The 22,042-nt window shown below is 34.4% G+C and overlaps 3 protein-coding genes and 1 long non-coding RNA gene across 5 annotated transcripts in view; 2 read left to right on the top strand and 2 right to left on the bottom strand.

Annotated features, from left to right (window-relative positions):
- Nucleotides 1–6,877: 6,877 nt before the first annotated feature.
- Nucleotides 6,878–11,805, top strand: LOC134828776 (mucin-2-like). The gene is made up of 2 exons (XM_063841762.1): nt 6,878–7,040; nt 7,130–11,805. The coding sequence occupies exons 1-2, from the start codon at nt 6,878–6,880 to the stop codon at nt 11,803–11,805; spliced, it is 4,839 nt and encodes a 1,612-aa protein (XP_063697832.1).
- Nucleotides 11,789–13,141, bottom strand: LOC134831011 (retinol dehydrogenase 12-like). Of its 2 annotated transcripts, XM_063844640.1 has the most exons (5): nt 13,006–13,141; nt 12,531–12,951; nt 12,215–12,477; nt 12,044–12,160; nt 11,789–11,979 (listed from the first exon to the last, which is right to left on the bottom strand). In XM_063844640.1, the coding sequence occupies exons 1-5, from the start codon at nt 13,071–13,073 to the stop codon at nt 11,883–11,885; spliced, it is 966 nt and encodes a 321-aa protein (XP_063700710.1). In that variant the 5' UTR covers nt 13,074–13,141; the 3' UTR covers nt 11,789–11,882. The 2 variants fall into 2 exon arrangements, with proteins under 2 accessions (XP_063700710.1, XP_063700708.1); XM_063844638.1 differs by having other exon boundaries at nt 12,044–12,477.
- A 1,199-nt stretch (nt 13,142–14,340) lies between these two features.
- Nucleotides 14,341–14,928, top strand: LOC134830065 (uncharacterized). Its single transcript, XR_010161949.1, has 3 exons — nt 14,341–14,462; nt 14,518–14,783; nt 14,846–14,928. It is a non-coding gene; the product is annotated as an uncharacterized LOC134830065 (long non-coding RNA).
- Nucleotides 14,929–14,967: 39 nt separating this feature from the next.
- LOC134830062 (midasin) overlaps nt 14,968–22,042 on the bottom strand; it is a 30,509-nt gene continuing 23,434 nt past the window's right edge. The window contains exons 10-15 of the mRNA XM_063843423.1: nt 21,602–22,038; nt 21,331–21,470; nt 18,805–21,272; nt 17,654–17,878; nt 15,351–17,595; nt 14,968–15,287 (exon numbers count right to left, since the gene is read on the bottom strand). Of these exons, the coding sequence (XP_063699493.1) occupies nt 15,105–15,287; nt 15,351–17,595; nt 17,654–17,878; nt 18,805–21,272; nt 21,331–21,470; nt 21,602–22,038 (5,698 nt within the window). The 3' untranslated portion in view covers nt 14,968–15,104. The remainder of the gene's footprint in view (nt 15,288–15,350; nt 17,596–17,653; nt 17,879–18,804; nt 21,273–21,330; nt 21,471–21,601; nt 22,039–22,042) is intronic.

Here is a 22,042-nt window from a genome sequence, read left to right as displayed (position 1 = left end):
TCGATATTTTATAAAATGTAGTAAAAATGATAAGATTTTTGCTTTTTTTTTGTGAGATTGAAAAAATACAAATTTTAACGCTTTAACACTGATCTTAACCCACACAATCAACATTAATATGATGTCGAGATGATTGGAAAACTTTCTTCGAAAACTTTGCAAAAACTTGTTTCCCGCTCTCTCGATAAATTTTCACGGAAACTATTTTGAACTTGAACAATAAGAAAATTGTCGTCCTTCTGTTGTCATCTTCACAAAAGTGTCTTACTAATACACATATGCAAACTTTCTAGATGTCTCGCATCTTCTAAAAATAAAAAGAAAAACAAAAATATTAAAGTTGTGTCAGATAGTGTCAACAGCTTGATAAAAATAAATTTTGCCAATCACACGATTTCCTAATAAAATATCGGCATATTTTTTAATCTAACTAAAAGCCTTCCATTTTCATCCGACATGATGTATTACTTGATTATTTGTGTGACAATTTGGAGGACCGTCGGTCGACTCTGTATGCGAAAACTGGTGGCGGTAATAAATATATTTGCTTGTCATAATTCTTCATACGACAAAAATTTTGGGGAGAATCTGCATTATTTTCCCTTATTTTAAATGTCGGTATGAATAAATTGTTTTGCATTGTTTGTTGTTTTGGAGGAATGAGAAAAGCATATCGTTAAATATTTATTTTTCTGGTGTTTGTACGAAAACGCGCGCCGCACTGAAAATGATAATTTATCCGTGCTATGAACAATATTTAGATATGAAAATGATATTTTGTGATTTATTGTTTGCTGCTGGTGGTTTTGCTACAATCTTTTAATTTATGCAAACAGTGAACAAATTGAATTTTCAGCATTTTTGCAATGAAATTTTCCGACGGAAAAGTTTCTATGGAACGTTACAAGTTTTAAATGCCTCAGGCGGTTCCTACCAAATTGCATTGCAAATTACCTTTAAAAAAACATTTTATTATGTGTCAGAAAAATGGGTGTGAAAATATTTATTTTATCCTTCAATCAATCAAAATTGCTGACCTTTTTTGATAATATAAAAAAAATTGCACAGATTTTTTCAAATCCTAAGGGAATAAAAGTAGACCAAAAGTACTACTTCAAAGAAAAAAAGAAAAAAAATCTCATACGAGCCTTTAATTGAATTTTTATAGATCCCATTTTATCTTGATTTTTATGGACTTCACACATAATAATTTTACTTTAATGGAGCTACTCATGACGATTGTGTCATCTGAAATGAAGCAAAATGATATCGCACATAAACGTCATATTGTCCCCCCTTTTAAATAAATAAAGTTCAAGAGATGAAACAAATTGGCATGTAAGCATATTATATCGCATAAGTAGAAATCCAAATAATGGGGATGGAAGCGAATGAGAAGGAAAACGTGGGATACAAGCAAAAAAGCGGAAATCTGATAATCGAGTGGGATATTTATGTCTGTTTGTTTTATCGGTGTTAACACTTTTGTGCACGAGCTAATAACGAGAATGGGAAATTCTACAATTGTAATTTTTTTTTGAGATTTTCTGAAAAGTTCTTTTTTTTAAGGTTTTTGGAAAAAAAATGATTCCTTTATCGATTATCAAATAAAAAAAATCACCATAATCGAAAATTAATGTCCGTTTTGTGGCATCGTTCCTCCCATTCATTACGAAAACATTTATTCAAATGACTCGAAACAAAAACTGTTCAACCACAAATTGCATTTTGCCTTCGCCTTACAAAGGTCACAACTTTGTTACAGGAAAAAAACACAAACAGAACAAAACAAGCGTTGGAGGTATAATAAAATTATGCAAAAAACACTGTTTTTCATTTCTGAACATCAGAAAAATAAAATGAAATTCATACCCGTTGGCCATACAATTTCCATAAACATAAGCAAATCGTATCGTTTGTTACTTTCAGACCAGTAGATGGAAAAAACATGGAAAATCTGTGTTTTCGTGGCTTCTGTTTTCATACTTTTATTAGAAGAATATGAAAAATCGTCGTTCCGCATCTAAGAAAGACATGGAAATTTGTTAGAAGGGAAAAAATAAAAAGAACTTTGTTGTTTTGGGAAATAGTAACGTGAAAAATCGTAAAAAGTTATTGTGTGGTTTTGGTTTTCCGGTCCCTCATTTGCATAAATATGCCTGTTGTTGCTGTTTTTTTTCTTGAAATTTCATGATAAATGAAAAAAGGGGCATATCAATAGAAAAGTTTGCCATACCATAGCGGATTTAAGTGAAAATTCTTCCTTATTCGTTAATTTTTTTCCTTAGTTTTGGCATACATAAAGCAATTTGGAGAAAATGAAGAAATCCTTATTATTTTTTTTTATGACGATATCAAAGAGAAACACAAGGAAACCTGAATCCTATAAAAAAAAGCAATAAATTTTCATTATTTTACATCCGTATTTTTCTTTCCTTTTTCCATATTTTTTCCTTTCTTTTCACATCTGCTGTGCCAACGGCATTGGTTTGGGTTCCATCTTTTTTCTCCTGTACACCAAAACCAACCACATCGCAAAACTTGGCAACAAGGAAGCAATATGAGATACAAAATAAAGCAGCTTGCCATCACAATCACAAGTCTATTTGTCATCAGAGGATAAAATGTGTGTGTGTGTTTGTCACAGATTCGTTGGGCATTGATGATAAAAAATATTTTTTGATGATGATAAGAATCGTTATTTTTTATGTATTTATTTTTCGGTGTTGGAAAAAAATAATGCTGTTCCTATTGATTTTTATGGCAGAAGATTTTTGGCCTTGAACGAAGAATTTTTAAAGATCCAATAGAAGAAAACGATCGAAAAAAATATTAAAATGTGATTGAAATATATGTCTGTGAAAAGCCTTTTTTCATCTAAGTAAAATTTATTTTTTCCGTAATTTTACATACATCTAATTCAGCCATTTATTAGACATGAGAAACTTTAAAAAATAGTAAAACTTTTTCAAAAAAATTGTCATTTTTATATTCTTTAAGTACAAATTTGAGAAGAATTGTCATAAAACGTTTCAACTTTTTATTAAAAAGTTTATCTTTGAAAAAATTACGATTTTTATATAAAATTTATTCAAAAGTGGCAGCAAAATTATTGATAAAAATGATTGTCAATGGCTTATTTTCACGACATTGATATATTACCTTATTTCCGTTTTATTACTTCACGCAATTTGCTCACACTATTCATTCAAGACATTTAAATCACATCATCAACATAACATCGCCAACTATTAACAACTAACGTTTTATTTAATAGATTTCCGACCATGCAAGGTCATCAAAACTATTTTTATAAGAGTTAATCCAAATAAGTTCAAAACTCGTGTGCGGAATTTCGCACACCCATCACCGCTATACCAATTTTATTTTACGTAAATGACTTTGTTGGAACCGGATGAATAGTGATGAATTGATTACGACTGACATTTTGTTCAATAATCCCGTTGTTGAGGCCGACGTTGCTAGTAGTTGGCCAAAGTCGCGAATCGATGACGAAGCCGTCATCATCATAAAAATTGTATTTACAAACGCCTGTTTTACTTCATGCCTGGCATATTTCACTTGTTCCCTTCAATATTTTCCAGCACAATAAATGTAGGACAATGTTCTATATACTCCGTTGTCAGAATCCCCCATTTTGTGCCACCTTTATTTACTTTTTGGCAATCTTCCCCTCTTTCTGGGTACGTGTAAAAAACTTTCCCATCGTACACGAAGCGACGCATGTGCTTGAGTTTTTATTTACCTTAGTTAGCTTCATCATGTGCTGTGTCACGGACTGTGGGTGGAGTATTTTCCGTCATAAAAAGGGCGGTCTTCATAAATTTGCCGAGATAAATAAACAAGAAAATAAACGAGATTCCATTGTCTGCTCTGGCATACAACAACAACAACCTCCACCGTATGGAAAATTTTCGATATGTTCCTTTTCTAAATTCCATGTGCTGCGTTCTATATATTTATATGCTAAAAATACGTTACAATCTGTGCTGTTTCTCTTTTTATTATTATCGCTTTCATTGTTATTACTGCTGATGTGCTTTTGAGCATCGCAGCGTCTCCACATACTTCATAAATTCATATGCAAATTTTCAGTTTGTTGGCGCACTGCACGCTCGGTCGGTGTAATTTTTGTGCAATGCTCGTCTAGCTGTGTTAAAAAGATAACAAAATATGGCAGAACAGTAGATAAATTTTTTACACATATCAATGAACGAATGGAAAACTTGCAAATTTTATCGTCTTTCCTTAGCTTGTAATAGAGAACACATAAAAAAAAAGTTTGAAATATGGTTACGTGTTGCATTTCAGACACTTTTTAGTATCGACACTATGTGTACAATAAAAAATAAACTAAAACATTCAAATTGTGGCGAAAATTTGCCGGTGACTATTTTCTGAATCATGCAGAATTTTGTTTTGCAAAAAAAAATTGGTGAAACTGGTATCCTACGTTTTTAAACTTGATCTATAAATAAACATAGAATCACTTTGACTGTTTTTAGAAAATTATGGAATGTTCTTTTTTTTATATTCACTTATTAGATAACCAGTCTTCGGTTTTTGTTTTGGATGAATCGTCAAAAAAAATCATTTTATAGACATTTTATCGATTTTTTGCTAGAATTTCAGTAGAAATAGAATAGAAAGAGTTAAAAATTTATTGACGGTTCAAGGATTTTAAATTTCAGGTATCATAAAATTCCGATGTCCAGGTGTCAAACCGCAGGCGACTTACTTCAATCAAAGTTTAAATTAAGTAACGTAATTTTTTTTTTCACTTTTTCATGTGCATGATTTTTTTTTTTATAGGTAACAAAATACTTTTATTACGCTGAAAGATGCGGACAAAAACTGCTATTTTATTCGTAATGAAGCGAAAAGGATGACATCACGCCGCAAAAATGCAGATTTTAATTGTTTATACGATGACCCAAACCAAAAGTTACATAAAACATTATCGTTGTTGCGGACAGGAAGAGTCCTTGGTGCAGTAGGTAATTTTCTGGTTTCTTTCCCTTTCGGTTTAAAGTGATTGCAGACACAGTAATTACTATCTGCGAAGAAAAAAAAGAAAAGAAACTCTGGTTTCATGTTATACAAGAATAAGTCATGGTTTTTAACGTTTGACCTTTCATAACAATCCCGTCATTCTTGTATAACTCTACCTTCAACTACTTTCTAAAACAAAGAAGTTCATGACAAGTGTCCCAAGAGCAACTTTACATGACAAATCTCACACATCATCACACGTAAAATCCCCTTGATAACACAACAGGTAGGAAATTTATTGAATTTAAATCAAACATTGATGTAATCGCATCCCAAATGACCCTTTTTGTTTACAAATTTTAACATAAAAATGCAATTTTGACGGACGATTTGCATTTTACACAAACACAAAAAAAAAATAAAGATGTGATATAAAACAAATTAATTGTCATAGTCAAATTCATGCATAAATTAGTGTAACGTAGTAACAAACGTGACCTTGGCATTATATTTATTCCACCTTGTCCGCTACCTGTTGTTATCATAGCATGCATCTACCAAAGGAAACGAACAAAAAAAACAAACGAGAAAATCATCAAATTACTCTATTATTATTTAAAATTGCTTGGATTAAGTAAGTGGAGTGGAATAGTAAGTGGTAATGAATGGTGATGAGTTTATGTATCGAATAACCGAATAAACAAGTTTTTGTTGTTATGACTCTGTTGTCTCAACTTTTGTTACTTTTTTTTGTTGAGATGGTATTATAATATACTGTTAATTTTGAATATGACATACGTAGAAAAAGCGGTTGAGTAGCAATGAATAGCGATTTAAAACATTTTAGAGGAATGCAAATCAATAAGAATCGAAGAAACGAATCATTTACGAAAGAATGTAGGAAGCGCCGATTAGTTGACCTTCTCTTAAGTACCTTTAGGAGAACAAAAGGATCGTGATTTGTCTGTTGATCATAATAAAAAAACTTAAAATATTTAAAATTGTTCGGAGAACAGTCATCGGTGGTACCATATTTCTATTTTTTTAACTATGTGCTCGTTTTTACAACTTGGACTCATGAGTTTTTCATGATGAAAGAAATTTTCAAACCATGTAATTTTCACAACCACCTGCATTTTTCTTCAAAACACGGTAAGAATCGTTAAATAAGTTCGTTATTATAACGACTGCTCATCAAATGTATATTTCAACTCTGACTAGAGCGTTAGTCAATTTATATTTTATTTATTACTAATTTATTACCTTCCTTTTTGTAAAAATTTATTCCACAAAAAAACAACACATCAGTTACATCACACATATGACACCACCAGCGCTGTGTTGACCATACGTCGTTGCATGCACGGAATGATTACCTGTTCCGCTACCTCGATACACGAGAGACACGATGATAGAAAATGAAAGTGTTCCGACTGCTGTATTTTAAAGTCAAGTTCATTCTGTATCCAGTTCTTTTCAAACATATCAACAACAACAACATCATCTACAACAGGCTTCACAGCGTCAGCGAAACAAGAAAAGAATGAATTGAAACCTGAAGCAAGTAGCAAAGTCAACGAAAGAAAGACGAAGCAAACGGTCCTGTTATCAAACGTATGGACTGAATTCGGGTCAGTCTCTTTACGAACGCAACGCTGATCGGACGTGCTTCTGCAAAAAACGAGCATTTTTTTTTCGTACAAATACATTAAAAAGAAGATACGCAAAAAATAGAATGGACTATTAATTTTATTCAAAGAATCCTGTTCGACCAGAACTGATCAAGGACATTCAAAAGTGTTAAGTGATTCATTCTTAAATGTAATAAATAATAAGCGTAAAGCATAAAAGAAATTGAGAAATAATGAAACGTGTAAAAGAGATTATAATATTATGGATACTTGTAGTTAGTATCGTCAAAATAAATGGACAGGATTTGCAAAGTGAGGACGATAAAACAGTATCTCTTGAAACAACGACAAGTCCACCATTAGTGACTGTTTATTCGGAAGACACAACCACTGAGCGTACGTATAATTTTTAAAATGTTTCTGTTGCAATTTTTTCTGATGCAAAAAAACAATTTCTACATTTTTTAAATATTTTTTAATTACAGGTCTTCGGATACCAAAACTAAAAATTCGTCCATTTAATCGAACAGCCTCTGAATCATCATCAGATAAATTAACAAATGAGGAAATTGAGAAAAAAATTAATGAAGCTGTTGAGGTAGTCACGAAAATTGAAACTATTGAAGAAATTAGAATTGTCACAGAGCGACCTCGTTTATCTAAAAAACTTGTTCATAAAAGAAAAAAGGCAAAGAAAGAACAAGTTGAAAAACATGAGAACGAAGTGACTGAAAATGAAAGTAATTCACCTACGACGACATCTACTACTACTACAACAACGACGACTACTTCGACAACAACAACTGAGAAACCAGAGGAAGTTGTCGAAGAGAATGATGCCGACGAACCTGAGCCTCCTCTAATTGGCATCCGGGGAATTTCATCGAAAGAAGTCAATGATAACGATACAGAATCAGAATCTGAAGAAGAACCTGAGGAACCTGAAGATCCCGAGCCGACGCCTCATCCAGCCAGACCAAAAGTTCGTCCAATTCTCACAAGAAGGCCTACAGCCACGAGACGTCCTTTCAAATTATTAACACAACATGTAACGCCCGAAGCTAAATTGGACGACGCCTCTCCAGCACCTGCCGATGGCCAGTCAACAACACGCAAAAAGTTTGTGCGGAGACGTTACAAGAAAGTCGATTATAAGAATGGAACAATAGAAAAATTCTATGTTGGTCCTTCAGTAGAAGTTGATCCTGCTATTCGTCAAGCCAAATTGAATGCAGCTACAACCGAAGCCCCAGATCTTCCAACTCCAATTATTCATGGAAGAACTACGAAACGAGGAAGACTAACACCGAAACGACTTGTCGGAAGAACCACAAGTGTTCGACCAAAGACAGCGGCAATCAATGGTGACAAAGTAGATGGTGACACACAAAAGCCACTTTCCAGACGTCTCATATATAAAAGACCTGTGTTGAAGAACTTTGATTTAAACAAAGTAAAAGTTGATGCTGAACAAAAGGAAAATATTCCTGAGAGCTCAAGTGCTCAGCCTGCACAAAGTATTGAAGAAACTGTAGAGGTGACAACAGAGGACGAAGAAGTTGTAAAAGAAAAACCATCTGAAAATGAAATAAATTTCCAGAGAAAACCATACTTGCAAAAAACTGAAGAACCTCAACTTGTTACAGAAGAAGCACAGAATAGCGAAGATTTAGAAGAAGAAAAGAATGTAGAAAAAGTAAAAGTTTATCAACGGCGACCTGTATTGAAGAATGTCACACCAAAAGAAGATACCCAACAAAAAGACGCTGATGAGGAAAATATTGTCCAACAAACTACAAGAGCTCCTCAAAGACGTCTTGTGTTGAAAAAAAGAATTCAAAAAAATAATGAAGAAGATATAACAGATAATGTTGAAGATGAAAAACCAAAACAGCCTCCGAGACGTACTTTCCAAGGAAGGCCGCTTTTCAAAACAACTTCAGAAAATACCAATAAAGAAGAAAGTGAGAATACAAGTGATCAAACAGAAGTTACAGACGAAAGAGCTGAAAAAAATGATGAGGTAAAGCCACAACAGCCCCCAAGACGCGTATTCCAGAGAAGACCAGTTCAAAAGAGTAAAGACAATAATACTGTCGAAGAACACTCAACTATTAAACCTGATTCAACTAATGAAAATGTTGACAAAGAAGCTGAAAATGACGAAGAAGAAGTAGTTCAAACAACAACACGACGCTTTTCGTTTAGAAAACCTGTTCAAAATGACTTTGAAGCGTCCAACCTTAAAAAAGAAAATGAGAAAACTGAAACTGATGCTGATCAAAAAGAAAACGCTGAGGAGAAAAGTAACAATGATGAAGAAAAAGTTACGAAACTTCCACCACGACGAGTTTTATTGAAAAGACCAGTTCATAAAACGCAGATAGATGAAAATGCAATTGAAGTTGATAATGAAACGACAAGTGTTCATTCAAAAGAAGTTGAAAGTACCGATAAAAATGTGACAGAAAAAGAAACTTCTACACGTCGCATTTCACAGCGACGACCAGTACAAAAGAAATTCAATGATCAAGAAGACATTGAAATAACTACAGAATTTGAAAGTAAGGAAGTTACAAAAACTCCTCCACGACGAGTTTTGTTAAGAAGACCTACTCAAAAAACACCAAAGGATGAAAATACAGCAGAAGAGGAAACTGAAAGTGTTGAAGATAAAACTGAAGTAGTAGAAAATACACGAGCTCCTCCACGACGCGTATTGCAAAGAAGACCTGTGCAAAATAAGTTTGAATTATCTACAGCCAAAGTAGAAAACCCCGTCGAAACAGAATCTGGTGAATCAAGTACTGAATCTGTTAAAGAAAGTACAGACGAAAATCTTGAAGACGAAGATGATGACAAAACAAGACGAACTTCAACATCGCGAAATATCCATAGACGACCAGGATTTGTCAAATTTGAACCCACTAAACAACGTAAGTTTATTAAGAAGTTAAAAGCAATTAGAGAAAGACCAACGACAACCACAGAGGCTCCTACAACAGAATTTATACCAACAGACGAGGAATCTACAGAAACAGAAGTGTTCTCTACTGAGCCAGCCGCTTCTTCAACTGAATCGTCTTCTCTTAATGTTGAAACTAGCGAGCTATCAACAACAACTGTTTCTACTAAATTAGTTAAAAATTTGAAAGAAAATAAAGATGACGAGCCAACTGTTGATGACAAAAAACTAACCAACGAGAAAGAAGAAATTGCAACTAAAGATACAATAGAAGTTGACTCCGAAAATGAAGTCACATCAAAGCCAGGTGTAAATCGTTTTGACACAATATCTCGCGCTCCATTCCCAATAAGACGAAGAACAAATACAAGCCGAGCTACATCTCGTCCTTTGAATGAGAGATTTCATCGACCGAGACCCTTGCAAGAAAATACAAACGACGAGGAGGAACAAAATGAAGTACAACGAGCACCAACATCAAGATCACGTTTGCAATCTCGTAGACGACCACAAGAACCAAAAGTAGAAGAAGCTGAAAAAGCTGATGAAGAACAAGATAATGAAACAATTGCCAGGAGACCAAATCCGTCTCGAAGAGTATCAGCGGCAAGAAACGGTTCAAGATTCCAATCTCGACGCAAACCACTAATTGAAGAAGACAAAGACACCAATCAAGTGGAAGAAAAGACTAAAAATCGAATTAACTTTGAAAATGAGGCAAATGAAAATAACGAGAAAAATACGAAAGATGAAGCAGAAGTTAAGAAATCCTCAGCTAACTCTGAGCTTCTAAGACGTCGAGGTGGATCTCGCAGAACACAGCCTACTGTTGTATCCCGTTTCAATAGCAGGACTGAATCAACATCAACTGTTAAAGAAGAAAAAGTTGAAAAAACAACAAGTGTTGTTTTCAATCAACCATCTACTGAAGTTGATAATAATGAAGAAGTGACTGAAGTTCCCGTTGTCGAAGAAGTTAGTGAAGAAAACGAAAATGACAAATCGAGTTCAACAACGAAAGAAGAGGAAGAATCATCAGTGAGTTCAACAACATTAGAATCATCAACGAACGAAAATGAACTTCCTCAGACAACTTCAACAACGTTAAAGTCAATCACAGAAGGAACTTCTCAACAAACATCAACAACTTTAAAGCCAACAACAGAAAGAGAAACTTCATCAACACCAAAAGCGTCAACGTTTGAACAATACAGCACAACACTTCGTACAACTAACCCAACATTCAGTACAACTACGTACATACCACGAAGAAGAGTTCCATCAACAACAACAACAACTTCTACTACATTTGCAACTGACCTTGAAGCATTTAATCAATTAGTTAAACAGAAACACCAAGAAGTGATTGAAAATGTTGTTTCTGGCTTTAGAGGCCGTCAATTCGTTAGCACGATACCAACTACTGCCTTGCCAACTCGCGTATCGACAACTTCACCTACATTTAAACCATCCCCCACTTTTTCATCAAGTCCAGTACACGCAGTATCTCGCACTCCAACCCCAATTGTAAAATTCTTCATTCAAGACGATTCTTACTATTCTCTCAATCCATCCAGAACGTTTGTACCTCAAGTACCGTTCCTCTCAGACGCTTTCCGACAAATTTTGACAGATCCTCCATCACGCGTTGTCCAACAACTGCCAATTGATTCCGAAACTAACATTAACGATGACCTAACTGTAAGAGTTGGTAATTCCAATTCAGCGTCGCGATTCAGAGTAACAGCACCGACTCAACCACCTGTTTATTTGAGCACAGTTGGACAGCGACAAACGCCCTCTGTTTATACTACAACGACATTCACCTCCACACAAGGTTTTCCACATAGTTTCCGAAGCTCCCAATCTACAAATCTTCCCTTGAGCTCTTCCGTTGACGTTTCTCATAGTTCTTTCCCTACTCCAACAAATCGTTTCCAATCTTTCTCCAGTACAACAAGAACTGTACCAACAACTACACCAACCTTCAGAACTCACCAGCCCCAACGGCCAGCTGTTAATCGCCAAAGCTTCTCAAATCAAATTCACACTGAAACAATAGACCTTTCGCCTCGAATGGGTCCGAATCGAGGACGAGGCGGAAAGCGTTTCAATCAAAATGAACTGAAATGGAACTCGGAAATCTGGTCATTGCAGGGAGAAGATCAGGGATATTATAATTTCATTAAGTACTAATACAAACAGACTTTTTTTTCTTTCTTCTTTTAAATTAAGCTGTAAATAAATTTATTTTCTAAACATTAAGACTCTTTTTATTGTAATTTGGTCAATTTTTCACTAGTGGTCCACAACCATTTACAAGTTTCGTCATCAAGTGCTAAAGGATTGATTTTGTCCAGTTTACACTCTCTATTAATGAAAAGCGTATTCAAAAGAAAAAAAAATTAAAAAAGATAAAAACAAATAAACTTACGCGTAGTATTTTCCTGATTCCTTTTCCAAATCTGGATCAAGAGCGCAATATAACGTCGTTTGAGCTCCTGCTTTTGGTGTTTTGTTGAAAATATATTGCAACGGTCTTATGAGCCAACTAGAAACAAATATAAAATTTAAAAAAAACCTAAGAAAATTATAAAAAAAATACTTTTGAAAAATAATGAAAATTCCATCACTTAAATGTCGTGTCAGTTCGGTTGAAATTACACCTGGATGCAAAGAATATGTAGTCACTCCAGTTCCTTGAAGTCGTTTAGCCAGTTCACGAGTAAACATTACATTCGCTAATTTACTCTGGCTATATGCATTGACAGAATTATAACTTTTCTCACTATTCAAATCATCTTTATTGATTTTTCCAAACAAATGTGCCATACTTGATACGTTAACGACTCGACTTGGCGTTGAATTCTAATTGAAACAAAAAATCAATGAACAAAAAATGACATTGAAAAAGCACTTACTTTCAAATGATCCAGTAATAAGTTTGTTAATAGAAAATGTCCCAAATGGTTTGTGCCAAGCTGCATCTCAAAACCATCTTTAGTTAGCATTTTCGGACATGCCATTATTCCAGCATTGTTGATCAGCAAATCGAGATGATCCTCTAATGTCATAAACCGCTTGGCAAAGTCTCTTACAGACTCCAAGGATGACAAATCTAATATTTCAACAAACACATTAGAGCTTCCAGACTGTTGAATAACGTCTTTTTGCGCTTCAATTGCTTTCGCTTTGTTACGGCAAGCAAGATAAATTTTTCCACCACGTTTCGCCAATTCAATTGCAGTCTCTTTACCGATTCCAGTATTAGCTCCCGTTATTATAACAACTTTTCCATCAATTCGATTTTGTTTTTTATACGAAGCGCCCTGAATAAATAATCTTAAAACGAAAATTGGGCATGATACAAAATAATTTATAAACAATTTCATTTACCGGTACAAATACGCAACGATTGGCAACAAAATTAACAAAAATAACCACAAAAGACTTTCTTCTGCCATTTTAAAAATAAATCAATTAACTTGATTGAATGACAATAATCATCAAGAAAAAAAAATAAACAGTGACTCTTCTTGAGTAGTTGTAAAAATACTAAAATATATTTTATTTTTACTTAAACACAGACTTATGCAATATCTTTGTAAGTATAAAAACGTATACGAGGAGCCTCCACAGAGATATTACATATTATTTACACCATAGGAAAAAAAATGATAATAAAATAGGAACGAGTCAAACATGAATGAATATTTTGTGTAGAAAAAAAATAATGGTAAAACGAAAAAACCCGAGGAACCGGTTGTTTTTGTTAAATGACAATTTTTGAACATTTTGTAAGTAATTTTAATTGTTGTCAATAGGCTGCCAAATGAAGACTTCAGAAAGTTTTTGTTTAAGTGGAATTATAATCTCATCGCGTTTTCAAGGCACGCATGATGTACTAGAACAACAGACGCTTTGTATAGGAATACAATACAATTTCAGTAATACGATATTCGCGAATTTCATACTTACAAAGTACGAATACTAATTATGAACTCTTATAAATGTATATTTAACTTTTAGATGTAAGACGTTTTAGTTTTTGCTTGGTTTGCTTGCACTTACACATCCAATGAAAAAAGCCAAAGGTGCTTTCAACAATCAACAAGTCGACTTTTTATAATTTTATTTAGTGCATGAAAGAGAGTGTAATTAGAATTGATTAACATTGACTTAGTTTACAAGGTTTTCACTTGACATTTTAGATTCCTAACGACAGGATTTGTTAACGATATTTAAAATAAACCCGTTAAAATAAGTCTTTGCACATGCGCATGACCATTAATTTAATTTTTGCACTTTTTGAAGATGACAGTACATTTTCGTTAAAATGAAATGCTTGATTTGTTGTTTCAAAATGATAATTAATTAATTTTTTGATAAAACATGAAAGCAAATAAATAACAAATGAAGTTAAACTCTTTAAACTATTGAGGGTGATATACCTAATAGTCGAAATAAAAACCTTGAAATAAAAGAAAGGAAGCGTAAAAAACTTTATTGCTCAAAAATGTATCAACAATTAAATAAATAATAAATTATTTTTTAAAATTTTAAATTAGTATTAATGAAATTAAACTAAAAATTTAAAATTAAAATATTAAAAATTAATAAATAAAACTGTTCAATGGCAGGAGAAAATAGATAGATATTAAAAATACTTTACAGATAAGATAAGGTTATAAAAGTATGAACAGCAATTTTCTAGTGGAAGCATTTAGTAGTATTTCAGAAATTCGCTTATGAACAATGGATCCTCTTAAAATCAAAGAAGAAATGGAAATATTGTGTGAAAAGCATGAGAAAAATAAAAATGAAGTACTTGAAAGAAACACATTAAACATAAAGTAATTTTAATATCTATGTAAAAATCTGCAATTTATTAAAAACTTTCATTTCAAGTTATCTATTAAGGAAACGTGATGATACGACAGAAATTTTTAATGCTTTCGAACGCTTATTCACGTCCTTGCTTCCTATAATAGAACCTGCTGACAAATGGCGTTTAAAAGGACAGACGATATTAAATGATATAATAACTTTTATTAATGGATTGACTGAAAAAATAGATGAAATTCGAGAAGTCGAACGTGACAATGAAGCTGCAGATAGTTTAAGTGGCGACGATGAACGCGACTTTGGGCGTGATCATAATGACTCTATTTACAGTAAGTACTTGCTTACTTTTCTAATACTTACTGTAACTAATAAATGTTATTTTTTATTTCAGAACAAAATGATTTGTAAGTTTATTTAATTTCTGATCATTTAATAAAAATTTCATAGAATTGTTAAATTTCTATTCTTTCATAATATTTTTTTTTTTGACAATTTCCTTTTATTTTTTCTCTCAGTCGGGTACTTTCATTTAAAATTTTCGAGATGCAAAACGAAAAAATAGACAAGAAATTATTAAAATGAATAAAATATAACAAATTTATTTACTTATTCTCTTCAGATATAAAATATATTTACATAAAAGTCAGTATTTACTGATCACTGTTCACCAGTTCGAACCATTGGCGCATGGCATCACTCAATACGAACGGCAATTGATTCAAATCGCGACAAATTATGTAATATGGGAACGGGAACAAATCCAAATAGTTGTGCATCGTAATCGTCTTACGATCTTCCGAAAACTTTGGGATTCGAATGTCCAAAATTGAATGCTATATAGAAAAAAATAAAAAAAAAATTAATCTAAATTGTTTCAAAGGGTATTGAAAAATTACCTTATTCTCTGGATTATCAATGATTATATACACGATAAAGATTCGTTGCAATCTTGCAAGTTTGATGGCATTCCGCACTTTCTCTTCACCCTCAGCGAATATATTGCGTCCGTCACTGAGAATCAAGAGCAAATTCTCGAACAAGTTGTTATCGCCACCTTTGACGCCACCCTCTTGATTCTCGATGCGTGTAAAATCGAGCAATTCAGCGATTTTGCTCTGATTCTGATCGAAATTCAGTGATTTAATTAATTTGGCGCCCTCAAACTGCTCTGAATGATCCAGCAATATCTGCGGCCTTTCACCGAACGAAATAACGTTTAAGTTTCCACTCTCGAGCAGCGTTAGAGCTTGAGATACCAATGATATCGCTTCCAATGTGAGCGATTTACTGTTATTATGGTCCATGGATTTTGAATCATCAACAGCAATAGTAATTTTATAGTCACGTTGCGCTGGTTTTGTTCGTCGCAACCAAATTTTGTCTTTACGGAACTGCGAGGCAATGTATGGAATAATCTTTTTCATGTTGATACGACGCCCAGTACGATAGTCACCCTTAAAACGCGTTCTCTTAGTAGGCTCCAAAATCAAACGAAGCTGTTCACACAACTCACGAGAAATTGGCAGCATTTTATTTGCAATTTGTTGCCACAATTCGTGATGCATTTGTTCGGGAGCTGTTTGAGTCGCACGCAATTGTTGCTCAAACATTCGACGAAGCTCGAGAGTCTCGAAAGTAGATGGTTCTTCTGCGCTTGTGGCATCGCGGACAATATCCATGGATATGTGAGAAGTTGTGTCGGTACCACGCGGAACTGTAAGCGTGTCAATTTGCTCACCCTCAACTGTGACTTCGGGATCCTGTGTCTCGAGTTTTTCTTCGCTTGTGTCTTTGTTGTGTTTCGATTTGTCTTTTTTCTGTTTCATTTGTTCACTTTTGACTTTTTCCGTTTCTTCAAGGGACTCTGGCTCATCGATAGGCTCTTCTTTCGGCAATTCATCAGAATTTTCCTGACCTTCGACAGGATCTTCGTCCATTTTCGCGTCTTCTTCGTGCTGCACTTGTTTCGATTGTTCTTCAGTTGCCGTATCTAAAGTCGATTTATCTGTTCCTTTCGCTTCTTTAATGTGTTGATATTCATCGGCATCATTTTTGCCAAGATCTTCCTCTTCTTCTTCTCCTTCATTTTGATCATTCATCTGCTCCACCGTTTTTAATTTTTTTCTTTCTGACTGCTTGTTATCTAATGTCCGTCGTTCGTCACTTTCACCTTTCTTGCGTTGTTCTTGTTGTTCTTCTTCTCGGGTCTTTTCTTGATCTTGGGTCTCACTTTTCTTCGCTTGAGCCACTCCCTTGTGACCTGCTTTGGAATCTTCGTTCTCTGCTTGACCAATTCCATCTTTGTCTTCACCCGTATCTTGTTCGTCAATCTCATTTTCTTGCTTTCGTGTATCTGTTGGTTGATCAACTTGCACCTGATCTGTGCTACCTTTGTTTTTCTGCTCTGGCATTGCTTGCACGTTATCTTCTTTTGATTGTTTGTCACGTGATTCGCGATAATCTTCAGGTTTTTTAGAATCTTGTTCCTTATTTTCGTCATTTTCTTTATTTTCCGGCTCATTTTCGGGTACCTGAGTTGCAGCTTCATCATTTTCTGGTGCAGCCTCCTCTGTATCAGAGTTTTCCTCCTCCTTCAGATCATCTCCTTCTTGATCTTGAGAGTCTTCTTTTGAGTCCTGTTCACGTTTCTCGTCATCTTTGTTAGTATCGTCTTTTGATTCGTCATCGCCTTCGCTTTCTTCACCCTCTTCACCGTCTTCGTTGATCTGCTGTTCTTTCATTTTATCAATATCGAAGGGATTTTCTTGTTCTGGCTCTTGATCTTTTGGATTTTCTTCGCCATCTAAGTTCATCTTGTCATCTAGTTCAAGATCGTCTGGCTTTGGTGGCTCTTCCAACTCGTTGTGATTGGGATTGACTTGATCTTCTTCTTCGCCATCCTCGTTCATCTGATCGATGTCTGGTTTTTCCTTCTGTTTTTGATTGCTATTTTCCGCTGCATCAAGACCATCTTGATCATCTCCAGACTTTTCTTCATTTTGTTTGTTATCGGCACTCAAATCGTTGTGCGTGTCATCTTGTTCGTCGGACCCTTTTCCGTGCTCTTCTTCTGGTTTTTCTTGTTCTTCCTCATCTTCTGGATTTTCTTCTTCATCGGAACCCCAAATTTGATCATCAAGCCTGCGACAAAACGATTAATTTCAGTTTTCTTATTCAGAAAACGTTCAAACACACTTACTTTTCAGCTCCTTGTTCGGTATCTCCCATTTCCTTGTCCAAATCACTAGCTTCAGATTGATTGTCGTCGCTAGAGTCATCTGGGTTTTTGTCGATATCCTGTGCTTTGGCGTCGAAATCTTCGCTCATGTCGATTCCCTTTTCTTCTTTACATTCCTTGTCATTCTGATCGTCATTTTTATCGTTTGGATTTTGAGCATCTTCTAGTTGATCTTCAGATTCAATTCTTAAGAAAAAAAAAGAAAATTATGAATTTCTAATTTTATTTATAAAGCGCTTCAATTTTTTATTTTTTGCAAAAAAAAGTTAGAAGTTTTTGTGAAAATTTTCCGATTTTGACCTTTTTTACAATTTTTTTTATATAGGTATTTAGGCCGCTCCAAATTTTTTTCGAACTTTTTGTCCCAAAAACTTTTTTTCAAAATGGGGGGGGCAAAAAAAAAATTTGAAATACTTTTTCATACAAAATGATAAAATTAACAGTTTTTTTGTGATAAATCAATATTTTAGTTTATTTTATGGTATCTACAATGAGATTTGATAATTTGAAATTCATCTCAGAGTATTTCAAGTTAAAAATTTCGTAAAAAAAAACTGTCAAAAAATTTTTAAAAATAATTTTTTTGAAAAAAATTTTAACGAAGAAAATTCATGTTAGAATACGATTTTCAATACCTACAAAAATTTAAATTTAAAAATTTAATTAAAATTGAAAATTTTTTTAAAAATTTTGTAAAATTCCTTGAAAAAATACGAAAAAAGACCAAAAAACGGTCAATTTTTATGAAATTTTTAACTTTTTTTTTATTTTGCCCCATTGGATTTTTGACTTTTGAAATGGGGCATGGGACAAAAAGTTCAAAAAAAAATTGGAGCGGCCTTACATAAAACAAATTACATTTGAATTTTATATGAATCAGTATTTCAAAACAGTTTTTTTTTATATATGTATAACCTTATTCGAAAATAAACTTGGAGTGGCCTAACTCATAATTTTATTTAAATTTAATCTTAGAACCAAATTTGCTCTTGTTTCTGATGGAAATGCGCATAAAATTGGAAACAAAAGGCTTTTTCTAATGAATATAAGGAACGTCGTTTTATTCTATCAGTCTTTTTTTCTTATCTACATCTTAATGTTATTTAACTCACTTGTCTGAGGCATCCTTTTCCCCTTCTCCATTATCCATACTGAAACCGCCGGCATTTTGTTGTCCATCTCCCTTTTCTTGTTGGTCGGGCTCCTCATCACTAAGCAGATCCGGTGGCACACAAAATCCCTTTGCCGTCAACTCCAAGAAGGTCGTGAGCATTCCGTGCAAAAGTCGCACACTCAGTTTGTGCGTTGCCAACAATTGAAGGAAAAAGAACTCGTAGAACCTTAGATATTGATCGAAGATTGGCAAAATTTCCAGGACACGGCCAACAGTTTCTGTACGAGACGCATACCGATCATCAACTTTTTCGAGGATTTCGTTCAGCTTTGCCAATACTCGTTTCGGCTTCAATGACTTCAGATCGGCACGTAATTCAGCTTGTAATTTGTCAGTCAAACAGTTTTCGTTGATCATGTTCTCTTCCTCATTCGATGGTGGCACCTTGTACTTTATGTGCAAGTCTTGAATTGGCACAAGCATGGAAAATATGAGATCTGTCAGATCCTTGTTGATGTGTGGTGTCTCTAAAATGAATGACGAGTCGTCCGAATCTGAATTCGAATCGAAGAAACAATCCGATGGAACTTTGATATTTAATTTGCAGAAAAGATTTTCGATTTCTTTGTGCTGGAACTTCATATTTAGCTGTTTTATTTGATCGTCAATGTCATTGGGACGATCTGCAAGGAGTTGTTGGCACTTTGCGAGGACTTCGTGAAGTATCTTAATGATCGTTGGGTAGGATGATGATGTTTTATATACAAAAAGATCATCTATAAATGCTGAATGATGTGGAGCGACATCATTTGGAGCAACTTTCAACAACAAAAGTAGTTGCTCGACAAATTGAATGAGTTGTACGAGTCCTTTTCGACTGTCTTCCCATTTCACATCCGTTTCTCTTCGTGGCTTATCCGTTTTCTGCAAGTTTTCGCAATATTTAAATATTTCGCGTAATTTGTGTATCTCATAGGCACGCTTTGCCAAATATTTTCTTTGATTTTGGACTTGTGTGAAAAGCTCCGTGCTGTACCCGCGAATTCTTTCAAGATTTACTGGACCCAAATCTTCAGCTGGAGACTGCATCGCTTTGAGTAACAAGCGTAACTTGAAGACACACGTAAAGTATTTGCTCTCCAAATTGTCTCCCAATGTGACGATAGAGGCGTCGACCTGATCATGCGAAACATTCTTCTGCAAATTTTCAAAGGTGAATGGAAGAAGTTGGTAATTGATCAAATCACTGGTTGTTCCCACTTGTAAACGGTGGATTCCCGAACGATGATTGACTCCGAGATTTGTGAGAAATTTGAAAAATTCAGTCAAAGCTCGTCGTTTTTGGTTCAATATGTGTTTCGCTTCAGATTTTTGTTGTTTCCGCTCTTGATTACGATTGACCTCAAGTTTCCGCAAATGAGTAGCAGTATCAATTTGATCAGCAATACTGTCTTCAACATTTAACAAGAGCATGGTGTAGTTAGTGGAGGCGACTGTCTTTTTAACGATTGTTTTTGATCGTGTGAATAATTTGACGGGATCATTTTGTGTATTCTCGAGTTGGGCACTTCTTTCGGAAGTTGGTTCCTGTTGTGTGATCGGTGATATGAATGCTAAAACTGGCAATGAATACGGGGGAGTGGATCGAATTTCCTTAACTTTGGCTGGTGCTGCGGGACCTGATTCCTTATAAGCGAATAATTCGCCCACACAAACTTTAATACCACTCTCATATTCTTTGATGAATTTGTGCAAATTACGATGCACACGTGAAATATTGTGCTTCATACTAAAATAAGACAAGTCTTTATTGAACGACTCAATTTTCACGTAATCTTTGATTTTCTTCTCGATCGGACGACGAATGTCTTCCAACTTTTGTTTCACAGCTGCCTCAAACTGACGGTAATAGGCATGTGTGTTGTACAATATTGACATAAAACGCTCTTTACGTTCTGGATTTTCTACTACTTGATGTGTCACATACAGCTCCATGGCTTTTAACAGTTCAAGTCGAAGCGAGAATTGCGCATAACTACTTGATTCCATGAATTTCTGAAGTAATTTTTCAAAATGTTTGAAAGTATTGGTGAAATGTGTGTCAACGGTCATCAATAACGAGTCGAGCTCTTCACTCGTTCCAAATTTAGCATTTTCTGTATCGATATCTTCCGAAAAGAATGTATCAATTGTTATTCCCATAAACATGATAAAGAACGAATAAGTTGGTGTTTGGGCCTTTTCTAGTGCTTTGCTCAAACATTCGCGCCAATGTTGCAGTTCCATTCGCATCCATCGATGAACGTAATCTGCCAAGTCATGTTCTAGATCACGCATATTGTTACCTTTGTGCGCCACAGAATTCCATTCGTCTAATTTTTGACGCAAAATTTGGAGGCCAGTGCTGAAACGTACAATCGGGGAAATGCAGGGAATATTACGGAATCGATCAATTACGACGATGATCTGTTAAAATATTAATGTTATCATCATTTTTTAGAATCAGGTGAAAAAATATGCTTACATCATTCAAAACTGCGTTTTCTGGCCATTGTTCCTGCAAAACTGTAACACGTTTTTCAATTTTGTTGAGCAGTTTGTTGCATTCAACAATCTCTGAGACATTTGAATCGGTGTAAAAGTCAAATTTCTTCTCTGCATTGGCTGAAATTTACAAAAAAAAAAATCAAATTCAGAAAATTTAGATAAATTTTCATTTCAAAGTGTTTTAAATCTTTTTCTATATTCCTATTCATAGTTTTTGATAAAAAAAAAAAGTTTATTTTATTTCTTACCAAGACTATCTTCTCCATATTTGCTTCTTGCTAATCCAACGCCCATCATGAATGTCGGGTAAGTTTGATCGTCCATTTGCGCACGCATACAGTCTTTGTAATGTCCAAATACTTTGGCAAAAACACTCAATTTTAATTCGAACGGCTTCAAATAATCTTTTTCTTCGTAGATTTCGGTAAAATGTTTTTTGGGGTTGTAATACCAAGTTTGTACGAAACGTGTCATAAGAATAATAAACGTCTCGGCAAGTAATTTTGTCTCAGCTGGACCGAGGGTCTCCACGACATTCTTAATTTTCTTGGTGTCTACTTTGGTAATTTTTTCTAATGTGTCTCTCTGAATGAAATCAGCAAAATCTTCTTCATTGAACGTTGGAAAAATCTCTGCAATTTCACGTTCAGCAACTGCTTCTTCTGGTTCGTCTTCGCAATGAGTTCTAT

This window comes from Culicoides brevitarsis, chromosome 2 (genome assembly GCF_036172545.1).
Source record: "Culicoides brevitarsis isolate CSIRO-B50_1 chromosome 2, AGI_CSIRO_Cbre_v1, whole genome shotgun sequence".
NCBI lineage: Eukaryota > Metazoa > Arthropoda > Insecta > Diptera > Ceratopogonidae > Culicoides > Culicoides brevitarsis.
Note: the sequence above shows the minus strand (reverse complement) of the source record. Positions and strands in the feature narration are given on the sequence as shown.

Excerpts from the sequence above, each read along its gene's own strand:
- LOC134828776 (XM_063841762.1), top strand. The coding sequence starts at position 6,878 with ATGAAACGTGTAAAAGAGATTATAATATTATGGATACTTGTAGTTAGT. Across the intron at positions 7,041-7,129 it reads GGAAGACACAACCACTGAGC|GTCTTCGGATACCAAAACTA; the intron begins GTACGTATAATT and ends TTTTAATTACAG.
- LOC134831011 (XM_063844638.1), bottom strand. The coding sequence starts at position 13,073 with ATGGCAGAAGAAAGTCTTTTGTGGTTATTTTTGTTAATTTTGTTGCCA. Across the intron at positions 12,952-13,005 it reads ATCGTTGCGTATTTGTACCG|ATTATTTATTCAGGGCGCTT; the intron begins GTAAATGAAATT and ends TTTCGTTTTAAG. Across the intron at positions 11,980-12,043 it reads GAATCAGGAAAATACTACGC|AGAGTGTAAACTGGACAAAA; the intron begins GTAAGTTTATTT and ends TTTCATTAATAG.